This window comes from Oncorhynchus clarkii, chromosome 17 (assembly GCF_045791955.1).
Source record: "Oncorhynchus clarkii lewisi isolate Uvic-CL-2024 chromosome 17, UVic_Ocla_1.0, whole genome shotgun sequence".
NCBI classification, from domain to species: Eukaryota; Metazoa; Chordata; class Actinopteri; order Salmoniformes; family Salmonidae; genus Oncorhynchus; species Oncorhynchus clarkii.
The window spans coordinates 18257582-18280081 of NC_092163.1; the positions used below are offsets into that span (position 1 = coordinate 18257582).

Consider the following 22500-nt stretch of genomic DNA (forward strand, 5'->3'; position numbering starts at 1 on the left):
TTTTTATTTATGGCTCTGCCATAATCCACTTGTTGTTTGATTTGTCAGGCTATTGATTCATGGTGTGACCCTCTATTTGTATTGTCTTCCAACACGACCTTGAATACAGTTCAAATACCTTGAATACAGAAAAAAATGACATTTTCTCTGCGACAGTTATTTAGATAGTACTGTTCGATATCTATGGATAGGCCAGCTTGCGAACGTTGACCTCCATCACTGCATCACTTACTTGATGTGTGGCACCTGTTATGCAGTACTCCATTATATTTTGTAAGTATTTCATATAGCCTATTGTTCATGTACTGGGGAGAAGTGTGCAGAGATGGATGACCCCTAGACTAAATGCCAGATGTAAGGGCTTAACTGACACACCCCCAGGCCTCCTTGGCACAGTCCTGTGATTCTGGATGCCTGCAGGCTGGGAAAGTCCAATCCCATTTTAAATCAAGCAGAGGATTCCACGTAAATCCCTTTTGACTTCCCATTTTTGGATTAGGCACATGATTTTTTTCTGAAAGTTCTGGGGTATTCTGATTCAGGCTCAGTTCTTCTTACGCCTGTAGGGCTCACCAATAGACTCAGGCAGTGGAACTAAGCAGCCTTGAAAGTTGACTCTGGTGGTGGACCATGCAGGTATTTTTAGAAGCGGTGGCAGTCACATTATTATGCTGTATCATTCCTAAGGTATTCGTTGGACATGCCTTGAGTATTACTGTTAACGACGTGTATATTTAAGTGGAGTTAGAAAATACATTTCTGTTAACAAGTCTTCAAAAGTTACATCCGGCAAAATACATTCTTGAGATTTTCAGTTGACAGAAACCTCAGCCTTTCTGGTTGGTTGACCTGGAGCTATGATTGTGTGGTGGACCTGGACCTGGAAAACAGTAATGAGATTATGTTTTTCTTAGCCTTTGATGGTCCAGACATAATGATAGAAACAACCCGTTTAGAAGTGCACCCTTGGTTATTGTGCAATGTATGGCCTACATACAATGTATGGCCTACACTTAGCACAGTATGCACTTTCCCTGAACTCAGTATTTTATTTAACTAGGCAAGTCAGTTAAGAACAAATTCTTATTTTCAATGATGGCCTAGGAACAGTGGGTTAACTGCCTTATTCAGGGTTAGAGCAACAGATTTTTACCTTGTCAGCTTGATCTTGCAACCTTTCAGTTACTAGTCCAACGCTCTAACCACTAGGCTACCTGCCACCTCAGTATCTCCTGTGTGGTGGAATATTTTATGTGCCATGCAGCCGTTTAGAGAGGAAAAGAATCAGGCGAGAGATCAGATGCTACACGTTTATGATTTCATTCGATCTAATACAATGTATACAATTCTCTCATAGAGTAAACATTTTACTAATACCCAAATTATTATTCCATAACAAGCACAAATTCTTGCTGCGTGTTCTTCAATGTTGGTAAAGCATGGCCCTGTTCTGGACCACACATACAAGATCTTGACATGTTTAAACCCAGTATATAGCTAGGCTACACATGCAAAAGTTACTTTGAATCTTTTTACAGTAGAATTAACAGGTAAAGTCCAAGGCAAACAGGAATATCCCTCAGAAATACAAAGACAGTAGAGCAAAAGATAGAGATCAAGTAATATAGTGTAAGTATACACAGTTTAATGTAAATTAAACACCGAAGGTCTTGGATCCAAAAGGAAAACCAGGACCATTGACTTGAAACATAGCACTATTTTACCTAGAGATAATATCTACAGTAGCACAGAAATGGAATGTTCTACTGTATGACCCATGTGACTTTTTAAACCTTTATTTAACTAGGCAAGTCAGTTAAGAACCAATTCTTATTTACAATGACAGCCTGCTTGTAAAGATAAGGCCTTAGACTTATGTATAGTGTTCTTCAGTACATGACAAGGGAATACAATGTAATGTACACAAAGCACTCCTATAGTTTTTGGGGTTTCATGCCTCAAAATACCTTCGCTCATAACATCTTTGGAGATGCCTTTCATTGTTCATGTCACTTCATTGTGTTTGGAATACAATCAACTCATCAGCTACAGTATATCCTCCTTCCTTAATACAATTTCCTATGTCTTTCTAGTTGGGAATGACATCAGTAGCTTTGTTGAAATTATGTGTGATAACGGTTAAGAACAAGGAATTTTTACAATGACAATTCAAATATGACCAGCTTTTGGAAGATGGACTTTTCATTGGGTGCTGCTGGGGTGGAACTGCTCTTATGTAGTCTAGGGGAATAGTGGATGTCATGGTGGAATGTGGCGGAAAGTAAGAGCATCCCGTTTCATTGAATTGCCTCAGAGAGCCAAAAATACACTTTAGGGACTTGTCTATTGGAGAAAAAGCTAATATGAACTATTAGTGGTCATCAAGAGGCTCCGTTTCAAGGTTAATGACCCAAAAGCAGGCAAAACTGGATGTCGGTTCAACCAGCCCACCGGGGATGTTTGTTTGTTTGGTCACAGTTTTGGTCAAAGTTTACCATATGTAGGATAAGTAAATGTCTACAGGTTAGTAATAAGTTCAGAAGATAAGTCATCGATTGAGGGACTGCTAGGTAAACTACAACAGTATTAACATACAATATCCCATAGATCCTTTGGATAACTTTGGCAGTTTTTTTATTATATATATATTTTTATACAAGGAAGCAAGTTACAGATACAGTACAGTTGGCTAAGTCCGCAATAATTGTCTTTGGCCCGGCTCATGTCAGGTCATGTCACACATCGACCCAAATGTCTTTGATATTGTGATTCTGAATGGCAATGTAATACAGCTGGTTTTCTATCTACTTTGTCCCCAGGCTGGGAGGTGTGAATGTTCAATGTTGCCTAATGAAATAAGATATTTCTGTCCCAACATTTACTACCCATGGTAGGTAGCAATGACAGCACAACCATGATGAAGGGCGTTGCTATGTTGGGCTTAGTTGGACTTGCTACAGTATGTGTTCTGCTGTTCTGGATAACAGCCAGAGGAAAGGCCTTGAATGACTTCTAGGCTCCTCTGTCAAACCAGAGGGGTGTGTGAGAGAAAGAGTGAATGGTAAAAGTTGTGTGCCTTACAGACACAATGTGGCTTTGTGAGAGCAAATCAGTGCAATCCCAATGTAGCTTGGACTCTCTAGCGCTCTATCACTCACACGGTCTCTATTCCCTCTCCCTCTAGTCTATCTACTCACATCTCTGCTGACAAAAAGAGCTGCCTATCATTTGTAGGAGTCAGTTTTCGGACAACCTGTTCTGCACTCTTCTTTCAGTTCTTGAAAGAGGAAGCAGGACAACTGTTGCCCACGTCCGTCTGGTATACCCCCTCGGCACTGTCCCTCGCCTCTACATGAAGCTAACTGTGCCAGTGTACTGTTAACACCAATAATGAATGTCCAGGCGAGATGAATCCTTCCTGGAGTCAATTAGTAACCCAACTCTCTCAGGGGAGGATTAAGTGCACCATCCGTTTCTAGAAATGACAAACGACCGACCTCACTGAACTCACTGATCAGACTGTCCTGTATTCAAGGGTCGTCTTCTCTCCTGTACTCCCTGTCGTCCACAGGTTTAGCCTGAGTCAGTCAATCAACCAATCACATCATAGATCATATTCTGAGGGAACCAGTCATGATCTTTTCCACCCATTTGCAATACAGTACAATCAAATCGCTGTAGGGATGTTAACAGTCTTGTTCACGTAGTATATGTGGAAGATATGTAGAGTATGATGCACTAGTAAGTTTGTCAACATAATAATACAAATCAATGATTTGCTCATATACTGCTTCATCGATGATGTCAAACCTGATAACTGGCTCTGCCAGAGTAAAAGTCAAGGGTGTTCACTTATTTATACTGGAGGGAGTCCATGTATGACCATGATGCTATCTCTCTGTGAGGTTTCTAATGTTATTATATAGACATCTGATGTTTCTCCAAACATTTCAACTAGCTAGCAATTACAAAGGATGTCTAGAGCGTGTTTTTTCATCATGCAGTCATTAAGTCCTCTTCCCGTAAGGAGTTTTCACTAGCCACACATGCTACAATCATGCAAAGTCACTACATTAGTCCATGAAACAGTCAGGCGGTTAACTATAGTAATGCTCCCACTGATATCTGTGTATTTAGTTGTATGTTTTATTTCATCAATGTAGTATAAAAACTTGGAGATATTTGTGTGACAGCTAGACAGTATTTGTGGTCAGTCACACATTTAGGCTATTCTAAGATTGTCCCCCTCATCTGGGAGTTTGTATCTCTGTCTCCTTCTGAAGAAACAATCCCCCTCAAAAAGCACAGGGGGAAGAAAAAAAACATTTTTGGCACAATGAGTGTATAGCACCACTATAAACTACACAATACTGCCAACAAGCAGTCTCTTGGTTGGAAAGAAATCCTGTATATAGAAGCATATTCATACAAACATGAGAGCAGCAGCACTGGCGTCTTAGCACTTTAGCCCCAGCTGGAGAAACAAGATTATCCTATCAGCAGTGTACAGAGTCTCGAGCCCAGCTATGATGCCAGTCCCCCTGGACAAATAAGCCAGAGAGAGAGAGCTCCCAGTCAAAGAGAATGGGGGGAAGCGGAGAGGAGGGAGAGAAGGGGGGGGGGGGGGGTGGTAGCGATAAAGCACATCTATTCTGGGCTCCTCTCAGAGGTACAGTTTATTCTTTCAAAAGTAATCTCTCTTTTCACTACATGTCTCCAAATGTTGTGAAAAGCTACGGCTTATCATCAATTGGTAATTATCTCTCTCTCTCTCTCACACACACACTCCCAATATTAATTATTTTCTACAGCTGCTGCTGAATGGTCGATGTTGAGCCATGTTAGGACACTTAACTCATGCAAAAAGGTTTTATGTTTTTTGTTTCAAAGATGCTAAGAGATGGAAATCAGAGTTCAACTAAACTATACAAAACCAACGTTGTCCTGTTTTGAGAAGAATGATTACAACACTTTTATTTGGGGGCCTGTTGTTTGCCACCTGTTATTTAAAGCAAGAGCATCTTCCCAACTTCACAGAATCGTAAAATACACACGTGCTCAAAAAGATGCATACAGACATACACTCGCACACGGAAACAAACGATAATAAAATAACAAAATTCTATGGTTTCCTTTTATCTTTTTCATATCAAGCAAGTACCGTTAGCCTCACGTGAAGTGAGGCTTTAGGGTTAAGTCCTTTCCTTCCATAGTTGTAACTAAACAGCACCAGTAGAATTTGGCTGGCCCTAAGCCCTAGCCCTGGCCCCCCAGGGGCCCTGCCGGTCCCCTCCTCACTCTCTCATGGTTGCAGTCATTAGCTGGTGGCAGTCCAGTTCCCCCCGCAGCTCCATGGGCCCCGGCAGCCTCATGCCCGTCTTCTGGTCGACACACCAGCACTTTCCCCGCTGCCCGTCACGTGCTGGCTGGCACTGTAGACACAGGAAACAAGACAGGTATCAGTCAAAAGCCAAATGATATACTAGTTTATACTATTTGACAAAAACAGAATCATTTCTATGTATGCATGGGAATACTTGGGAACAGATTTCCTAAATTGAATCATTTTGAGCCGATTTCCTGGTGATTCTATAGTATTTTATGTCCAACAACGAAATATATATTTTTGTCGCTGAAAACTTCAGCACAACATGGAGCTTGAGGAAGACCAGTGGAATTAGTTGTAAATCTGTTCAGCGATCATTCCGCTCCTTACCACTCCTGTCATGCTAATCTTTGGCAAGGAGTGGAACGTTAGCTAAACAACCTGGTACCCAGGCTAGTGTGGCCCATGTACAGTTGAAGTCAGAAGTTTACATACACCTTAGCCAAATACATTTAAACTCAGTTTTTCACAATTCCTGACATTTAATCCTACTAAAAATTCTTAGGTGTCTTAGGACAGTTAGGATCACCTCTTTATTTTAAAAATAAAGAGTAGAGAATTATTTATTTCAGCTTTTATTTCTTTCATCACATTCCCAGTGGGTCATAAGTTTACATACACTCAATTAGTATTTGGTAGCATTGCCTTTAAATTGTTTAACTTGGGTCAAACGTTTCAGGTAGCCTTCCACAAGCTTCCCTCAATAAGTTGGGTTAATTTTGGAACATTCCTCCTGACAGAGCTGGTGTAACTGAGTCAGGTTTGTAGGCCTTCTTGCTCGCACACACTTTTTCAGTTCTGCCCACTCATTTTCTATGGGATTGAGGTCAGGGCTTTGTGATGGCCACTCCAATACCTTGACTTTGTTATCCTTAAGCCATTTTGCCACAACTTTGGAAGTATGCTTGGGGTCATTGTCCACTTGGAAGAACCATTTGCGACCAAGCTTTAACTTCCTGACTGATGTCTTGAGATGTTGCTTCAATATATCCACATAATTTTCCTCACTCAGGAAGGCATCTACTTTGTGAGGTGCACCAGTCCCTCCTGCAGCAAAGCACCCCCACAACATGATGCTGCCACCCCTGTGCTTCACGGTTACAAGCCTCCCCCTTTTTCTTCCAAACATAAGGATAGAATATGGCCAAAAAGTTACATTTTTGTTTCATCAGACCAGAGGACATTTCTCCAAAAAGTATGATCTTTGTCCCCATGTGCAGTTGCAAACCGTAGTTTGCAACTGCAGTGGTTTCAGTGGTTTCTTCCTTGCTGAGCGGCCTTTCAGGTTATGTCGTTATAGGACTCGTTTTACTGTGGATATAGATACTTTTGTACCTGTTTCCTCCAGCATCTTCACAAGGTCCTTTGCTGTTGTTCTGGGATTGATATGCACTTTTCGCACCATCTCTAGAAGACAGAACGTGTCTCCTTTCTGAGCGGCATGATGGCTGCGTGGTCCCATGGTGTTTCTACTTGTTTGTACAGATGAATGTGGTACCTTCAGGTGTTTGGAAATTGCTTGCATGGATGAACCAGACTTATGGAGGTCTACAAATGTTTTTCTGAGGTCTTGGCTGATTTCTTTTGATTTTCCCATGATGTCAAGCAAAGAGGCACTGAGTTTGAAGGTAGGTCTTGAAATACATCCACAGGTACACCTCCAATTGAATCAAATTATGTCAATTGCCTTATCAGAAGCTTCTAAAGCCATAACATCAATGTCTGTAATTTTCCATGCTGTTTAAAGGCACAGTCAACTTAGTGTATGTAAACGTCTGACCTTCTGGAATTGTGATACAGTGAATTATAAGTGAAATAATCTGTCTGTAAACAATTGTTGGAAAAATGACTTGTGTCATGCACAAAGTAGATGTCCTAACCGACTTGCCAAAACTATAGTTTGTTAACAAGGTAATTTGTGGAGTGGTTGAATAACGAGTTTTAATGACTCCAACCTAAGTTGTATGTAAACTTCCGACTTCAACTTTAGATGTTTGGAAATGTACGCCCATGTATGGTCATATACGTCCGTGTAGGTATCTGGAAATGGTAAACAGTTTTATACTACCCTTTGTTGTTGATTTCAGTGAACACCTGGGTTACGTTTCATGACATGACCATTAAATGTTGATGGCTGCAAATAACGAATAGGTTACATGCCTTTTGTAACTTAACTGCTAAGCTCATGGATTTTGATCTGTAAAATAGTCATTGAAAACACCTGTTAGACACAAGAAACCAGACAGGTATCAGTCACAAGCCAAATGGCATGATAAGCATATGATACAGATAAATGGCATCAGGTATGGTGCCTAAATACATTCAGCCGTGGGGCGATTTTTCTTTGAAAGGATCGTCGGAGAATGGAAAATAGTTAAATATTTTGTACACTGCAAATTGGCCGCAAGAATCTCAAACAGATATACTATTTGACAAAAACAGAATCATTTCAAACCTTGATTACATTATGATACGATCACATATGCCTCTCTATGTATGCATTCTATAGTATTTTATGTCCAACAACAAAATATATATTTTTGGCTCAGAAAACCACAGGAACTCTGACATAAGGTATTGCAGTTTCTTAATAGCACTTAGGTCCCTTAAAGGTGGATTATTTAATGGTGAAAGAGCCACGTCCGTTTGTGATATTACAGAAGTTACTGCAAACACCAAACACTTTTTGTCATCCTCGGACATCATTGCACGCACGATAGAAGAGAGCAATATGTACTGCAATCATTTTTTACTGTACTGCTCAACTTTCCTATTGAGATTCCTCCTGTGCAATGAAAAGATGCCTGATGACCTCTCATAACCTTAGTTATGCTCACAAGGGGTGCCGTAAAAGCTCTACCACAATGCAATTATAGATAAACAGTAAACAGATGCCTTTTACACACTATACCGAGCAGACAAGGGTACTTTAACTGTGTTACACAATCAAGCCTGACCCCAGACTGATGCCCTTGGCAGGGTAAGCCTTTTACCACTGACTGACTCTGCTACGCCTGTTGCTTCGTAGCGTATTCAGCTCCACAGAGCAACGAGCCATATCTAGCTCCGTGTTCTCAGATTCGTCCCGGTCTTATCTACAAAGTCACCCATTTCAGACATAACAAGAAATAATTGCTTTGAAAAAGCTAATGACATCTATCCCAGCAATGAAGCGATTACTGTCAACCATTTCAGGTTAACCACTGTTGTATGTAGACGGTTCAGCTTGGATTTTCTTTGATAAATCACTGCTTGTCTGTAGATGTAGAGTCTTGGCAGGAGAAAATGCTCACGTAAAACAATGCTGCTACACAGACATGTTGTGTTTTGGCTAATAGAGCAGTGACGAAGTTAGAGGGGATTGTTTGCGTAGTGTGTTCGCATGTGCCTGTCTGATACCAGACCGAGTGAATGATAGGTGATCGGATCTCGCTTGCTAAAGACCTTGTCCACAGACTACCTGGATAAATGTCTGCATCCAAAATGGCACGATATTCCTTATAGTGGTCTACTTTTTTGGTAGTGCCCAATATGGCTCTGGTTAAAAGTAGTGCACTATATGAGGAATAAATAAGGTGCCGTTTTGAAGTATGTCAAGGAGTACTTCCTGAATAGTGCATAATATAGATAAGTGGGATAATGACTACTTGTCAGTCGACAAACCTGCTTGGCATGGAAGTCTCCGTTCTTGTCACAGTTGGGTATGGGGATGCTGTAGAGATCCTCGTGAGTGCGAGTGTTGGACACCAGTCGGTCCAGCGCTCTCTGCAGCTCAGCACGACATGGAGCCTGAGGAAGACCAGTGGAATTAGTTGTAAATCTGTTTAGCTATCATTCCGCTCCTTGCCACTCCCGTCATGCCAATCTTTGGCATATGAAACGGAGAATAAGGAGTGGAACGTTAGCTAAACAGACTGGTACTCAGGCTAGTGCGGCCCATGTAGATGTTTGGAAATGTACGCCCATGTATGGTCATATACGTCCATGTAGGTATCTGGAAATGGTAAACAGTTTTATACTACCCTTTGTTGTTGATTTCAGTGAACACCTGGGTTACGTTTCATGAGATGACCATGAAATGTCGAGTGCTGCAAATAACGAATAGGTTACATGTCGTTTGTAACCTAACTGCTAAGCTCATGGATTTTGATCTGTAAAATAGTCATTGAAAACACCTGTTAGACCTGCGTCGGTCTAGTAACTAGACTCAACTAGACTCTAGTTGAACGTTATGGGGTGACATTATTTTTTACATCCAGCACCTGCTCAAATACTTTAAATGTGCATATGTTATGTTTTCCTATACGTAATCTTTATGTGTAATCTTTTCTTATACGAAGGTGAACGGTGGTTGGTGCGCTCACCAGGGCAGCCTTTGGGTCCTCCCTGGCGTTATTGCTTCTCTGATTGGTGGATTTGGCAGGGTGGCGGGCCAGGGTCTTCTGAATGCAGCGTTTGTCCTGGGGACTGCAGCGGATGTTACTGTTATTTGGGTGCTCAGGGATGATCTCATCCTGTCTGTCCATCGCTGTGGGGACACAAGAGTTACCATTGAGTCACAGCACTACAAGTCACACACTTTTTATTTAAACTTTTATTTATCCAGTAAGTCCTATCAATGTCAAGAGACCTCTTTTACAAGGGAAACCTCTAGAGCTACAACCTACACAACACATGAAAGACTCGCAATCCCAACCCGTACAAAGTCGCAAATCATACGTGTCACAACACAAGAGTTAAAACAATAGACCATGCCATTTTTGACAGGCTTCTCTGTAAATTACACTGCCTCTCAGAGGCTTTACGCAATTTGTTGATTGCATGAAAATGTATAATTTAATGTACCAAATTTACAGCATATTACTGATCTGACCCAACGCAAACGTTGTCATACCGACACAGAGCTATCTTTCCATTAATATGTGTATGGGACCAATAACATTTGATTTGATGAAAACACAATGGGGAATTGTAGGCTAACAACCGGGCTTAGCATCAAGGACAAACAGTGGTGTTCCCACTCAGGGGGGTAAAGTACAGTAATCTCAATTTGGACTTCAGCTCTCTTGGTCTTCCTTTAACCACTGGCACCACACTCTCAAGGAGAGCTATTGATGCATTTGAAATGACCACCCCCTCTCTCCTCACTGCCTGCCTACCCATTGTGGCCTGTGCCACATTTACCTTGCAACAATCCCCCAGTTCTTTGGCCCTGCAGGCAGCCAGCTGTTTCCTAAGGAAACTGCCCCCCTCCACCCCTCCACCCCTCCACCTCCCCTACAGCAAAATAAACCCTCACTGTGCCAGATGGAGATTGGAAGAGGGTATTTTGCAGTGTCACAAGGTGCCGGTGGTCAAAGGTATGGAGTGTGGAGAGATTTACAGCTGTTTTGTTCTGACTTGACTTTTCACCTGTGGCCTTTGCAGGGTTGGTTGGTAAAACCCAAACAACTTTTTTCCTGGATTGGCACTGTAACCATAGCACCCAGAGCCTGGGTTTAAGTGCTGCCTTGAGCTTTTTCTGCCAGATCACTGGAAAGATCAAAGCATGAATGGTGTCTCACGTTAGTGTGGCGTAATACCAGTTGCTTCTGGGAACCTACTTTCTCTCATAGTCAGATCTTCTGCATTGCCCTCTCTGACCTTTCCACGTTTTCCAAGGTAATTCACTCTGTAATTAGGATTAAATAGCAATTAGCTTTCAACAGGTTTTGTTGTGAAGTTATTTTTGCTATTGAACAACGGATAGACAAGCCTACTCATGAGGTAAGGTAACCTTTGTCTGTTTCAGACTTGGGGTAAAGGGCTTTGCCATTAGCTATTCTAGTCATATTTTAGTAATGAGACGAGACGTTTACATTTCTATACCGTACCTCTGTACGTGAGGTTGAGGTGAGGGAGTTGCTCTGAAGTTGATTGACAGGCTGTGCTCTGCTGACCGGGGGTTTGTATATTTCCGTTGGCCTTACTCATCTGCACTTTTTTCCAGACCCAGTACGCCTTCAGCTGTTTTCCCGTCTCCCCATAAGTTGTTCTTTCCCTCTTTTGCCATTTAGCGGTTTGCCGAATCCATGCTCTTTTGGAGTTCCATTTCATACAAGCCCAAAGTTATTTAAAAGTGGATCAGGGGTGCCATGTCCTGTTTGCTGCCACCTCTGTTCTCCGGGGAGGAAGCTGCTGCTTCATTGTGTGGTTTCGGGAGGATTGTATCAACATCTCAGTTTCAAACACAGGCAGGCTAAGGCACAAGGCAGGCTGCTGTGATGAAGAATAGAAAGGGTGGGACGCACTCCAGGAAAAAAAATCCAAGTATAATCTTCTTTTAATAAAAAAAGTATCTTGTTAAACAAACAGAAGAAAAAAGAAACAGGGCCAAAACCATTTCAGCTAGATTCCTTTGTCAAGAGTTATGACGAAGAACACAAGTACGGACAGTGTGCAGTATGCACTCGGATCCAACCCCAGCCACAGGTGCATAGCCAAGATAAAGAAAGACTCGATTTTAAGACTGTTCTGATGAAGGCTCTAACATTTCCTTCTGTTTTGACAGCGTTTAAAAACCAAAGGCCATGAACATGTCAACCCGGGAGGTTCGTGTAAAGTTAATGTGTGTTCAAGAGCTGCAGGATCCCTCAAACCATCGTCATCTTCCGTCATATCATTGAATTAGTGCAGACTAGTCTACAACCGACCGAGTTGCAAACCATTTTTCAGTCATTTCCTCTGACTTAACCGTCCGCCAGTGAGGTGTTTGCTAGGGAATGTTGGTGGTGTGTTCCCACTCCCAGCCCACAGAGGTTCAGAGGGTGGCATGGAACTCCACTGTTCCAGTTGCAGCTGTCACTGGGAGTCTGGATGGAGCATGTGTACTAGTCTCAACACTGTCCTGGGGGACATGTCTGGCTCCGTAGGCTGGACTTTGTTACACTATATAGCACTATAGTATGTCAGCTAGCGAGATGCTTATCGTCAGCCGCCATTGCATCAGTGGAAATCTGGGTGAGGAGACAGTGGGCGTTTGGCACGCTTGAATGTAAATAGTGCACGTTTGACACAAGTTGTCTCCCACTGCATAGCCTATGTCAACTCTTTGCTCTATATGTAAGCTGGCATTAGCAAGAATGTGTACAATCTGTTTAACTAAAGTGTTACCCTCCACTTTTTGGGGTGTATTTTAAGCTTATTGGTCCATAGTGCTTTGTGTGGCATATTTCTGTAAAATAATACATGTAGACATTATTACAATAAAAAGGGTTGTGCTCAACTACCCTTCCCCTTTTCTTTTCTTAAACTTCCATTTTACTTCTCTGCTTAAACCATAGAGCAGCCATAAATAGAGGTAGGTATACCCCACAAAAGTAGGCCAAAATGAATTATCCATGAAATAAGAACTGAACCATAATTACTGGTTGGTTTGGGTTGTTTTTGCTCGTGTACAGTAAGAATATCCCACAAAACAGGATCATGCACCAAAATACAACATAAAACATTACAGCAACACACGACTCGTGCCAATAGCAACACTGCTCGCGGTGATTAAGCACATTTTGATTGCAGTATATTTGAGTCTCTAGTGTGCAAACCGCGCGTAAATACAGACAACAGGCTTAATTCAAAATTAATGAGCGACTGTTCAAACAATGCACCATGGGCTGAGTCCCCTGCCAGATGTTCCCCTGCCAGATGTTTGTGATATACGTGTTTACATGGGATGTTTCCAAACAAAGCATGATGGGAGTGGTTGCAGTTTAATACGTTCACACATGAACTCACACAGTTTACGAGGGACTTTTATTTCACTGTGCTCCGAGGATTAGGCGTATTTGAAATTTGACGGCCAGCTAGCGAGCGCTCATCGTCGCTCTGTGTTGTTACTCAGCGCCAGTTGGTTTGTTTGTGTATCTCTGTCTCCACAGCTCCAACACCAGGAGGGGGTCCTAAATCCATGGTTCCATGGAGGGATCAATTAGCTAATCACATTTACTGAGTTCTGCTGCAGAAAGCCCAGCTGTACAAATGGGATAAATACCCAAAGTAAGCAAATAGGAAGGACCAAAACATGCCATCAGGGACATCTGCAGTTTTTTCCTCCAACATATCCTCATTGGCCACAGAGAAATGATTGAATCAGTTTCATCATCCCAGTGAGCACACAGACAAGTGTTTTCCTCACATCGTAAGAAGAACAGGAGTTGTGGGATGGTTGACAAGAACAGATGATTGACTAGAAGTGCCACTGATCAGGCCTGCCTAAAACGCAGATACATACTGTGCATCAGACACATGTGGCTCCTGTCAGCTTACCACCGGCGTGAATGGCATTCGCAACACCTCCTTTCAGTAAATGACATTTCCATTGACATCTGTATCTGCTTGTGAATACTATTACATGTCCGAGTTTCTAAGGTTCGTGAAGCATTTGAATATGACACCAAAGGAGACCCAGTCGGAATGTTGGAATGGATTCCAAGCCCTCATAATGATTTCTAAGAATTAGGATTGAGAAAGCGTTTCTAAGAATCAGTTATTAAGGAACTGCATTAGACCTGCAGGACATGATAAGATGCAGAATGTACTCCAGTGCTTGCAGTTGCTATGGAAATTGAGTTTCCGAAATACTGTAGCTTTGAACTTGAAGGAAAGTAACAGAATGCGCACAGTAGATTGAATCTGGACATGTATTCCTCAGATTTAAATGGTCTGTGCGTCGGTCCATGGAAATGGCAGGCTAGCTTTGGGAAATGTTTATTGACCAAACATATGAAAATGTTATATTCTGAGTATTGACCGTTTCATTGGGATATGAGGCAACATCTCAGTCTCTGGGACTGCTGCTTGATGGTAGCAAGTCATCTGTACACCTACTGTCAATTCAGGATCAGTCATACACCTTCCCCCTACGGTGTCCTTTTCTTTGGGAATCTGTTCCATTTAAAAAAAAAATGATTCTATTTTTATCAGACATGTTCACTGTTGCTAGGTCTGGGGCAGTGCGGGAAGCGTCTCAAGGAGATGTACCCCTCGGTTTAATAATGGATAAACCCGGCAAATGTGCCACAAAGGAACTCATATACTTGTGGCTTGGGTTTTTCTCTTCCTCCCTCTCTCTTCCTGTCTCTCTGTTCTCTCTCTCTCTTTCCCTTTTCTTCCTGTCTCTCTGTTCTCTCTCTCTCTTTCCCTTTTCTTCCTCTCTCTCTGTTCTCTCTCTCTCTTTCCCTTTTCTTCCTGTCTCTCTGTTCTCTCTCTCTTTCCATTTTCTTCTTCTCTCTCTGTTCTCTCTCTCTCTTTCCCTTTTCTTCCTGTCTCTCTGTTCTCTCTCTCTCTTTCCATTTTCTTCTTCTCTCTCTGTTCTCTCTCTCTCTTTCACTTTTCTTCCTGTCTCTCTGGCGCATGAGGTTTCAAAGGCGCTGCACCGAAGTGTTGATGTAAGACTTATTGAGTAGGGCTACGTTGGGGGGGTACTTTCCTTCATGACAGGACCCAGGGGGGGTCAACCAAAGCTCAACACTGGGATAGTGGGATTCCAGAACACTGAAAACAAAACATCCAAACATTTCGACACCATTTAGCATTTCATCAATCGCTGACACCCCCTATCTTGTCGAGAGAGTTTACGAGAACTCCCAAACCGCTGAACATTCACACTTTAGCCCACTTCTGCTTCAGCGCTGCTCGCCTCAAACAGACAACACAATGGTGGGGATGGGGAAGTCAGTCAGTAAACAATGTTTAGGGGAAAACATTCAGCCAGATTAAGCCATGCAGAACCAAAACCAAAACAGTCAACCTTTTATCATGCACTAAACAGCTTTCCCCCTGTCTCTGATTCCGTTTAGTCACGCTATGTGCTGGCCTAACCTAGGCTGGCCTCGCACAGAGCAGAAGGCTCTCATTTCTGCTCTGGCAGCAAGCGTGCTGATGAGCTCATCCTAGCAGAGCTGGACGGTGGGCGATGCGCTCCAGGGCAGGGGGGGGGAGAGGAGCAGCAAGTCACCCAGGCCCAGGGGGAAACTGATGCAGCAGAGCTGGACGGTGGGCGATGCGCTCCAGGGCAGGGGGGGGGAGAGGAGCAGCAAGTCACCCAGGCCCAGGGGGAAACTGATGCAGCAGTGCTGGAGACGACTGGAGACTTGGGTCTCTGGAAGTGCATCCAAAATGGCACCTTATTCTCCCTAAAGCAGAGCACTACTTTTGACCAGAGCCCTGAGAATAGAGTGCCATGTCAGACGCAGCCTGGAAGTTGAGGGCTGTTCAAGTCTGTCCAAAGTCTTGCCTTGCTGTGCTGCTTGGAACTGGGAGATAGTTCACCTTCATTACCGATAACCGTTGGAGGTCCCGGCAGCGGCGGTGCTGGTAGAAGAAGCGATGTTGGAACAATCAGTGTGGATGAGATCTGGAACAAATGAGTGAATTGCTTCGTTCGCGGTACGTTTTTACAATCGCCACTAAACGTCTTTGGCATAATGGAAATCGCCACCATGAAAAACTGCCTACGAGTTCCCCCTGCTTTGGAAGGGGAGAGAGGAAGAATTAAAAAGCAGGAACAGTTTCATCTGCTGCAATCTGAAGAATATGATGGAACAGGAATAGCAGATAAGCCATACAGTATTAGATGTTAAAGTGGAACCAGACCTCTGCTGCTGCAGTAGGAAGAAGAATGTGACTACCGTGAGAGGAGAAAGACAGGGGTTGTATCAAGATGTCTGCAGAGGGAAGTGAACAAGACATCTCCAGTAAAAGAGGAGTCAGTCAGTCAGACATCTGCAGTGCCAGTGAAGAGGAGGAGGAATGGGGCCATGAAGAGAGTGAGAATGAATTACTGATTGCAGAAAGCTCTAATAGCCTGAGACTGGCCGCACTCCATTACAGAGTAATTTCATACAGGCAGACAGGCAGCTTTTATTACCTCCTCTTGTTAAACACACACACCCACCCACACACACACACACACACACACATGCACGCACATACAGTTCCCTGCAATACAACACACACACGCATGGCCACGTATTAACATGCTGAGATCGATAACAGGATACACACAGAGATGGACATACATTCACATATATGGTGCATATGCCCACATATACTGCAGCTACATCAATACACAAATGCATGCACTCACAAATATATACAAATACACTTATAATGCATTCTCACACATTCACATTCAGTTCACATCTCAACAAATAATTTCTCTATGGACCTCACTTTGTGCAACAACGCGGCTGAGCCGTTGTTGCTCCTAGACATTCCCACTTCACAATAACAGCACTTACAGTTGACCAGGGCAGCTCTAGCAGGCCAGAAATTTGACGAACTGACTTGTTGGAAACGTGGCATCTTATGACATGCCCTGTTGAAAGTCACTGAGCTCTTCAGTAAAGCCATTCTACTGCTAATGTTTGTCTATGGAGATTGCATGGCTGTGAGCTTGATTTTATACACCTATCATCAACGGGTGTGGCTGAAATAGCCAAATCCACTAATTTGAAGGGGTGACATACTTTTGTATATATGTACACACACACACACACACACACACACACACACACACACACACACACACACACACACACACACACACACACACATACATATACAAACCCACACACAGAGCACGGAAATGTGATCACGCTCTCCACATCCGATGTGAGTAAGACCTTTAAACAGGTCAACATTCACAAGGCCGCAGAGCCAGACGGATTACCACGATGTGTACTCAGAGCATGCGCTGACCAACTGGCAAGTTTCTTCACTGACATTTTCAACCTCTCCCTGTCTGAGTCTGTAATACCAACATGTTTCAAGCAGACCACCATAGTCCCTGCGTCCAAGAACACTAAGGTAACCTGCCTAAATGACTACCGGCCCGTAGCACTCACGTATGTAACCATGAAGTGCTTTGAAAGGCTTTTCATGGCTCACATCAACACCATTATCCCAGTAACCATAGACCCACTCCAATTTGCATATCATCCAAACAGATCCACAGATTATGCAATCTCTATTGCGCTCCACACTGCCCTTTCCCACCTGGACAAAAGGTACACCTATATGAGAATGCTATTCATTGACTACAGCCCAGTATTCAACACCATAGTGCCCTCAAAGCTCATCACTAAGCTAAGGACCCTGGGACTAAACACCTTCCTCTGCAACTGGATCCTGGACTTCCTGACGGGCCGCCCCCAGGTGGTAAGGGTAGGTTACAACACATCTGCCATGCTGATCCTCAACGAGGGGGACCCTCAGGGGTGCATGCTCAGTCCTCTCCTGTACTCCCTGTTCACTCATGACTGCATGGCCAGGCACGACTCCAACACCATCATTAAGTTTGCCGATGACACAACAGTGGTAGGCCTGATCACCGACACCGACGAGAAAGCCTATAGGGAGGAGGTCAGAGATCTGGCCATGTGGTGCCAGGACAACAACCTCTCCCTCAACGTGATCAAGACAAAGGAGATGATTGTGGACTACAGGAAAAGGAGGACCGAGCACACCCCCATTCTCATCGAAGGGGCTATGGTGGAGCAGGTTGAGAGCTTCAAGTTCCTTGGTGTCCACATCACCAACAAACTAACATGGTCCAAGCACACCGAGACAGTCATCAAGAGGACACAACAAAACCTATTTCCCCTCAGGAAACTGAAAGGATTTGGCATGGGTCCTCAGATCCTCAAAAGGTTCTACAGCTGCATCATTGAGAACATCCTGACTAGTTGCATCACTGCCTGGTACGGCAACTGCTTGGCCTCCGACCGCAAGGCACTACAGAGGGTAGTGCGTACGGACCAATACAACACTGTGGCCAAGCTTCCTGACATCCAGACCTCTATACCAGGCGGTGTTAGAGGAAGGCCCTAAAAATGGTCAAAGACTCCAGCCACCCTAGACATAGACTGTTCTATGACTAGGATGGCAAGCTGTACTGGAGCGCCAAGTCTAGGTCCAAGAAGCTTCTAAAAAGCTTCTACCTCCAAGCCATAAGACTCCTGAACATCTATTAAAATGGCTACCCAGACTATTTGCTTTGCCCCCCCCCCCCCCCCTTTACACTACTGCTACTCTCTGTTATTATCTATGCATAGTCACTTTAATAACTCCTCCTGCATGTACCTCGACTAACCGGAGCCCGCGCACACTGACTCCGTCTGTACCTGTACCCCTTGTATATGGCCTCGCTAATGTTATTTTAATGCTGCTTTTTAATTATTTGTTACTTTTTTTTCTTATTCATATTTTATTTAATTTTTTTAACTGCATTGTTGGTTAGGGCTTGTAAGTAACCATTTCACTGTAGGGTCTACACCTGTTGTATTCTGCGCATGTGACAAATGACATTTGATTTGATATTTCCATACACACACGCGCCCAGCCATACTATCCCCACAGTGCTTCTCTCTCTGACCGATAGCTTTTCTGCTCTGTCTAAGGCAGAAGGTGTCCTTTTACTGTGTACGGCCGGGCGCAAAACAGCGGGGGGACTGTGTGCTCTCGGGTCAGGCCATGCGTGAAGAGCTGGTGTGTGTGTTCTGGGCCGAGGCTTAGCGGAGATTAGAGCAAACAAGCAGCACATTGCCACACCCTCCCCAGCTCAGGTAAGAGCAGGGAGCAGGGAGAGAACACTCTGGCCCTGCCCCGGCACCCTGGCCCTCTTAAGTGCGTATGGTCCAACCGGACCAGCTATGATCCAACATGAGAGAGGGAGAGAGAGGAAGAGAGGGTGTGAGAGAGATACCAACCAGTCCACCAGGCTTGATTTACAGTTACATCATATTATATACAGTACTAACCTGGAAAACAACTGAGGCTATTGTTGAGGTGTCCTAATTCTGGGTAGGCGTGCCAGTGCGCCACTAAGAGTGTTGTGCACAGTAGCCTAAAATACAATATGGAGAGTCGGACCACAACTGAAGAAAAGAAGGTGGGATAACATAATGCATCACCCATTTTTAACAAAGGGTGACCACAAGTGATGCCACCTGCACATACAGCCACATCAGTGGACAAGCGTTAAAGATACCAGTATCCCGCAACCACACCTTCTCTATTATCTCACCTGAGTTCTCTTCCACATCCCTCTCGTCGTTGCACACTCCCTGGCCATGCATGAGCGAGTGGAGGGGCCTCTCCACGTTCCGCGGTGGGTAGCAGCGGAGCCCCGTGCCGCAGCGGGGCGAGTAGACGCCGCAGTGCACCCCCTTGGCCAGGGCGCAGGTGGGGCAGCAGCCGCAGCCCGCCTCCCTCACTGTCTCTTCGCAGCTGCCATCAGGCAGCTGGCAGCTGGCCAGCCGCTCCTCAGAGCACACGGGGCAGCGGATGGCCTCCTCCGTCAGACACAGGGTCGCCAGCGAAAGGGCACCCACTGCCCACAGGCCCCAGCAGGGCGGCGCTATAGCCGCACCGCGACCTCGCACCATGGCAGTCCCGGAGGCGTGATCTCAAATCTTTGCCCTCGATTTCTCTTGCACTTTCCCGCAGTTCGTTTGTTAGTATTCCTTCTGTTTCTCTGCTCTCTCACCCACAACTGTTTGGTCTCTGCTTTAGTTTTGGAGGGTAAGGAGGAGGAGGGAGGCGGTTGGAGGGTTTGGTCTTTGATGTTGCCCGCTGGTTGGTGTTTCGGATGGCAGGGGTTTTGGCAGGAGTTGGAACACAATGTCCCCGCTGTTTTACCTCGCCGTTTCTTAGGCTCGATTTCCTAGCCCTAGGATGTTTGGGAGGTTAGAAAAAGAATGCAGGTAGATCAAAGAATGCTAAATATCTAGTCCTTGCTCTCCCATGCGACGAAAGTCTTTACGTCTTTGAGTCGCACAAAGTGGTTATTTGTTGGGAAGTAGAACAAATGTCCACTGGTCTATTGGGGTGAGTCTTTGTCCCTTCAAGTAGAATTCACACAGAGCCCATGAAGCCTCTTATAGTGCAAAGAGAAAAGTATGTGGTTTGCCAATGTCCAGGTGTAGGGAAGGGGCATCAAGTTTTTCAAGTTGAGTAGCAATTTCGTCTTCCATATGGGGTGCAGGGCAATGGGTTGCTCCTGAGAATGGCTCTACACGAGTGGTTCCTCTTGGAATTTATACTGCTGGCCAATGGACACGCCTCCTTCTTCAGGGGGAGAGGAGCTGAAAGGCACAGGGAAGAAATGCCAGGCTAAAGCGCTCTCGCTCTTTCTCTCTCTCTCTCTCCCTCACTCTTTCTTTTTCTCTTGCTGTCTCTCACTCATGCTCTCACACAGAGACACACACACATACTCTCACCCTCACTTTTTCTCTCTCAATCTTGAATGCTCACACAGAATTGCAGGGAAGAAATACTGGGCTGAACCACCCTCCACACACACACACACACACACACACACACACACACACACATTCACTCTCTCTCTACCCACTCTCACTCTCTCTTTCCCTATGTTGAATAGAATATTCACATGAGTATCTCACTTTTTGTCCCTTTATAACACAGAATCACAGGGACAAAATATGTAACTAAAGCCTTCTCCTCTCTCACATTCAGACTCAAGAGCTGGCAGCACCTTCACGGCGACTGTGTACACACATTTCTAACTCGCATCATTACAATAGCTTGCCTTGAACCACTAACCCCTACTCCCCCTCTCTCTCTCTCTCTCTCACCCCCCCCCCCCCCCTCTCGTTCTCTCTCTAAATACACACTAGCCTGAATGTGCACTTGCACACTGACACACAAACCCATACACAGAGAACAACGTATCTGGAAAGCTATTATTCTCACTCGCAGTAAAAGGCATTCATACACACACAAAGGGGATAAAGGAACCCACTTCCATGCCATCTTAAACTCTCTTTCACAAACACACACACATACACCTCTAGCTAATGACAAAGCATTGTTGAAATAACAAAGCTTGGGCAACCTCATGTCCCTTTCCTGCACATGGCCGTGGTTAGCGTGGCCAGTGTGTGTGTTGTGTGAGAAGACGAGTCCATTAGGCACCAGCATCCCTCTTTTCCTCCCTCTGCATCTGCCCTTTACTCTCTCTCTCTCTCTCTCTCCATTCAATTCAATTCAAGGGGCTTTATTGGCATGGGAAACATCTGTTTACATTGCCAAAACAAGTGAAATAGATAATAAACAAAAGTGAAATAAACTCACTCTATCTCTCTCTCTCTCCAACTAGCTGTGCGGGTCAGCTATAAAAGGCAAATTGACAGTGCCGTCCACGCGGTAGCCCTGCCCCCGCAGGTCTTTAAAAAGCCTACCCTTTCCAACAGAGGGAACTTTGAACTACATCGCTAGCTGGGAGGTTTTTAATTGTGGTTGTGTGTTTGCAAATTAGAGAATGTAAATTAGTAGGCCGCCTACGTGTGTGTTAGTGTCTGTGTATATGTGTGTGTCCAGGCTCTTTCTCATTCTCAACTATTTGGTTCCAAAGCTTACAGAGCTGGGATGACGCCAATTCTCTTTTATGTTCCTCTGCTTGTGTTTTACCATGGTAACCCAGCATGTATTGTAATGCCTTTGTGTCCTTTCCTTCCCTCTTTTTTTCATTATTCAGACTGGTGGCCTGCTGCCATAGGCTGGGGCATGGGCCATGGGCCAAACCTCACTAGGCAGTGTAGTACCACTCAGGTGGGTGGTACGTGTTGTTAGCGATGTGATTCCTTCCTTCCTCTCTTGATAAAAGAGCAGAAAACGACAGGGGTATGCAACAAATGTCTCAGCGTTCTGAAAGATATCAAAGTCTAGTCTGGCACAGTGAATGTAAGTATTTTTCATTTTGGACTACATCAGTAGTCCTCTTTGCTGATGTAGTGGGCCTCATTTATATTCAGTACAAATCCCCATGAATCATTATTGCTTTTTGGTAATACCTTTTGTAATTTATATCCAAGTCTATTGGTATAGGGGCCATTAAGTAATGAATAACTAACTATTACAATATTGGAACACGTTCTGTAAATAGTACAATAAAACCTTTCTTCAACTGTTTGCTTTTGGCATGTCAAATATCTTGTTCAAGACATAACTGGATTAAGTGAATACGCCTGTACTGTAACAGTGGTAGAGAAATCCACAGGTGTCATCCGTGGAGGTGTTTATTGGTCTCCCATCTCTCGTGAAATAATAAG

At 44.2% G+C, this 22500-nt stretch overlaps 1 protein-coding gene across 1 annotated transcript; it reads right to left on the reverse strand.

Annotated features, from left to right (window-relative positions):
* Positions 1-1296: 1296 nt before the first annotated feature.
* Positions 1297-20428, reverse strand: LOC139370422 (insulin-like growth factor-binding protein 4). The gene is made up of 4 exons (XM_071109892.1): positions 19452-20428; positions 9751-9914; positions 9050-9175; positions 1297-5432 (listed from the first exon to the last, which is right to left on the reverse strand). Exons 1-4 carry the CDS (start codon positions 19810-19812, stop codon positions 5295-5297), a joined length of 789 nt encoding a protein of 262 aa, XP_070965993.1. The 5' UTR covers positions 19813-20428; the 3' UTR covers positions 1297-5294.
* Positions 20429-22500: the final 2072 nt, after the last annotated feature.

Coding starts and splice junctions, on each gene's coding strand:
- LOC139370422 (XM_071109892.1), bottom strand. CDS start 19,812: ATGGTGCGAGGTCGCGGTGCGGCTATAGCGCCGCCCTGCTGGGGCCTG. Junction 9,176..9,750: donor AGGACCCAAAGGCTGCCCTG/GTGAGCGCACCA, acceptor GGTCTTCCTCAG/GCTCCATGTCGTGCTGAGCT. Junction 5,433..9,049: donor GAGACTTCCATGCCAAGCAG/GTTTGTCGACTG, acceptor CTGTGTCTACAG/TGCCAGCCAGCACGTGACGG.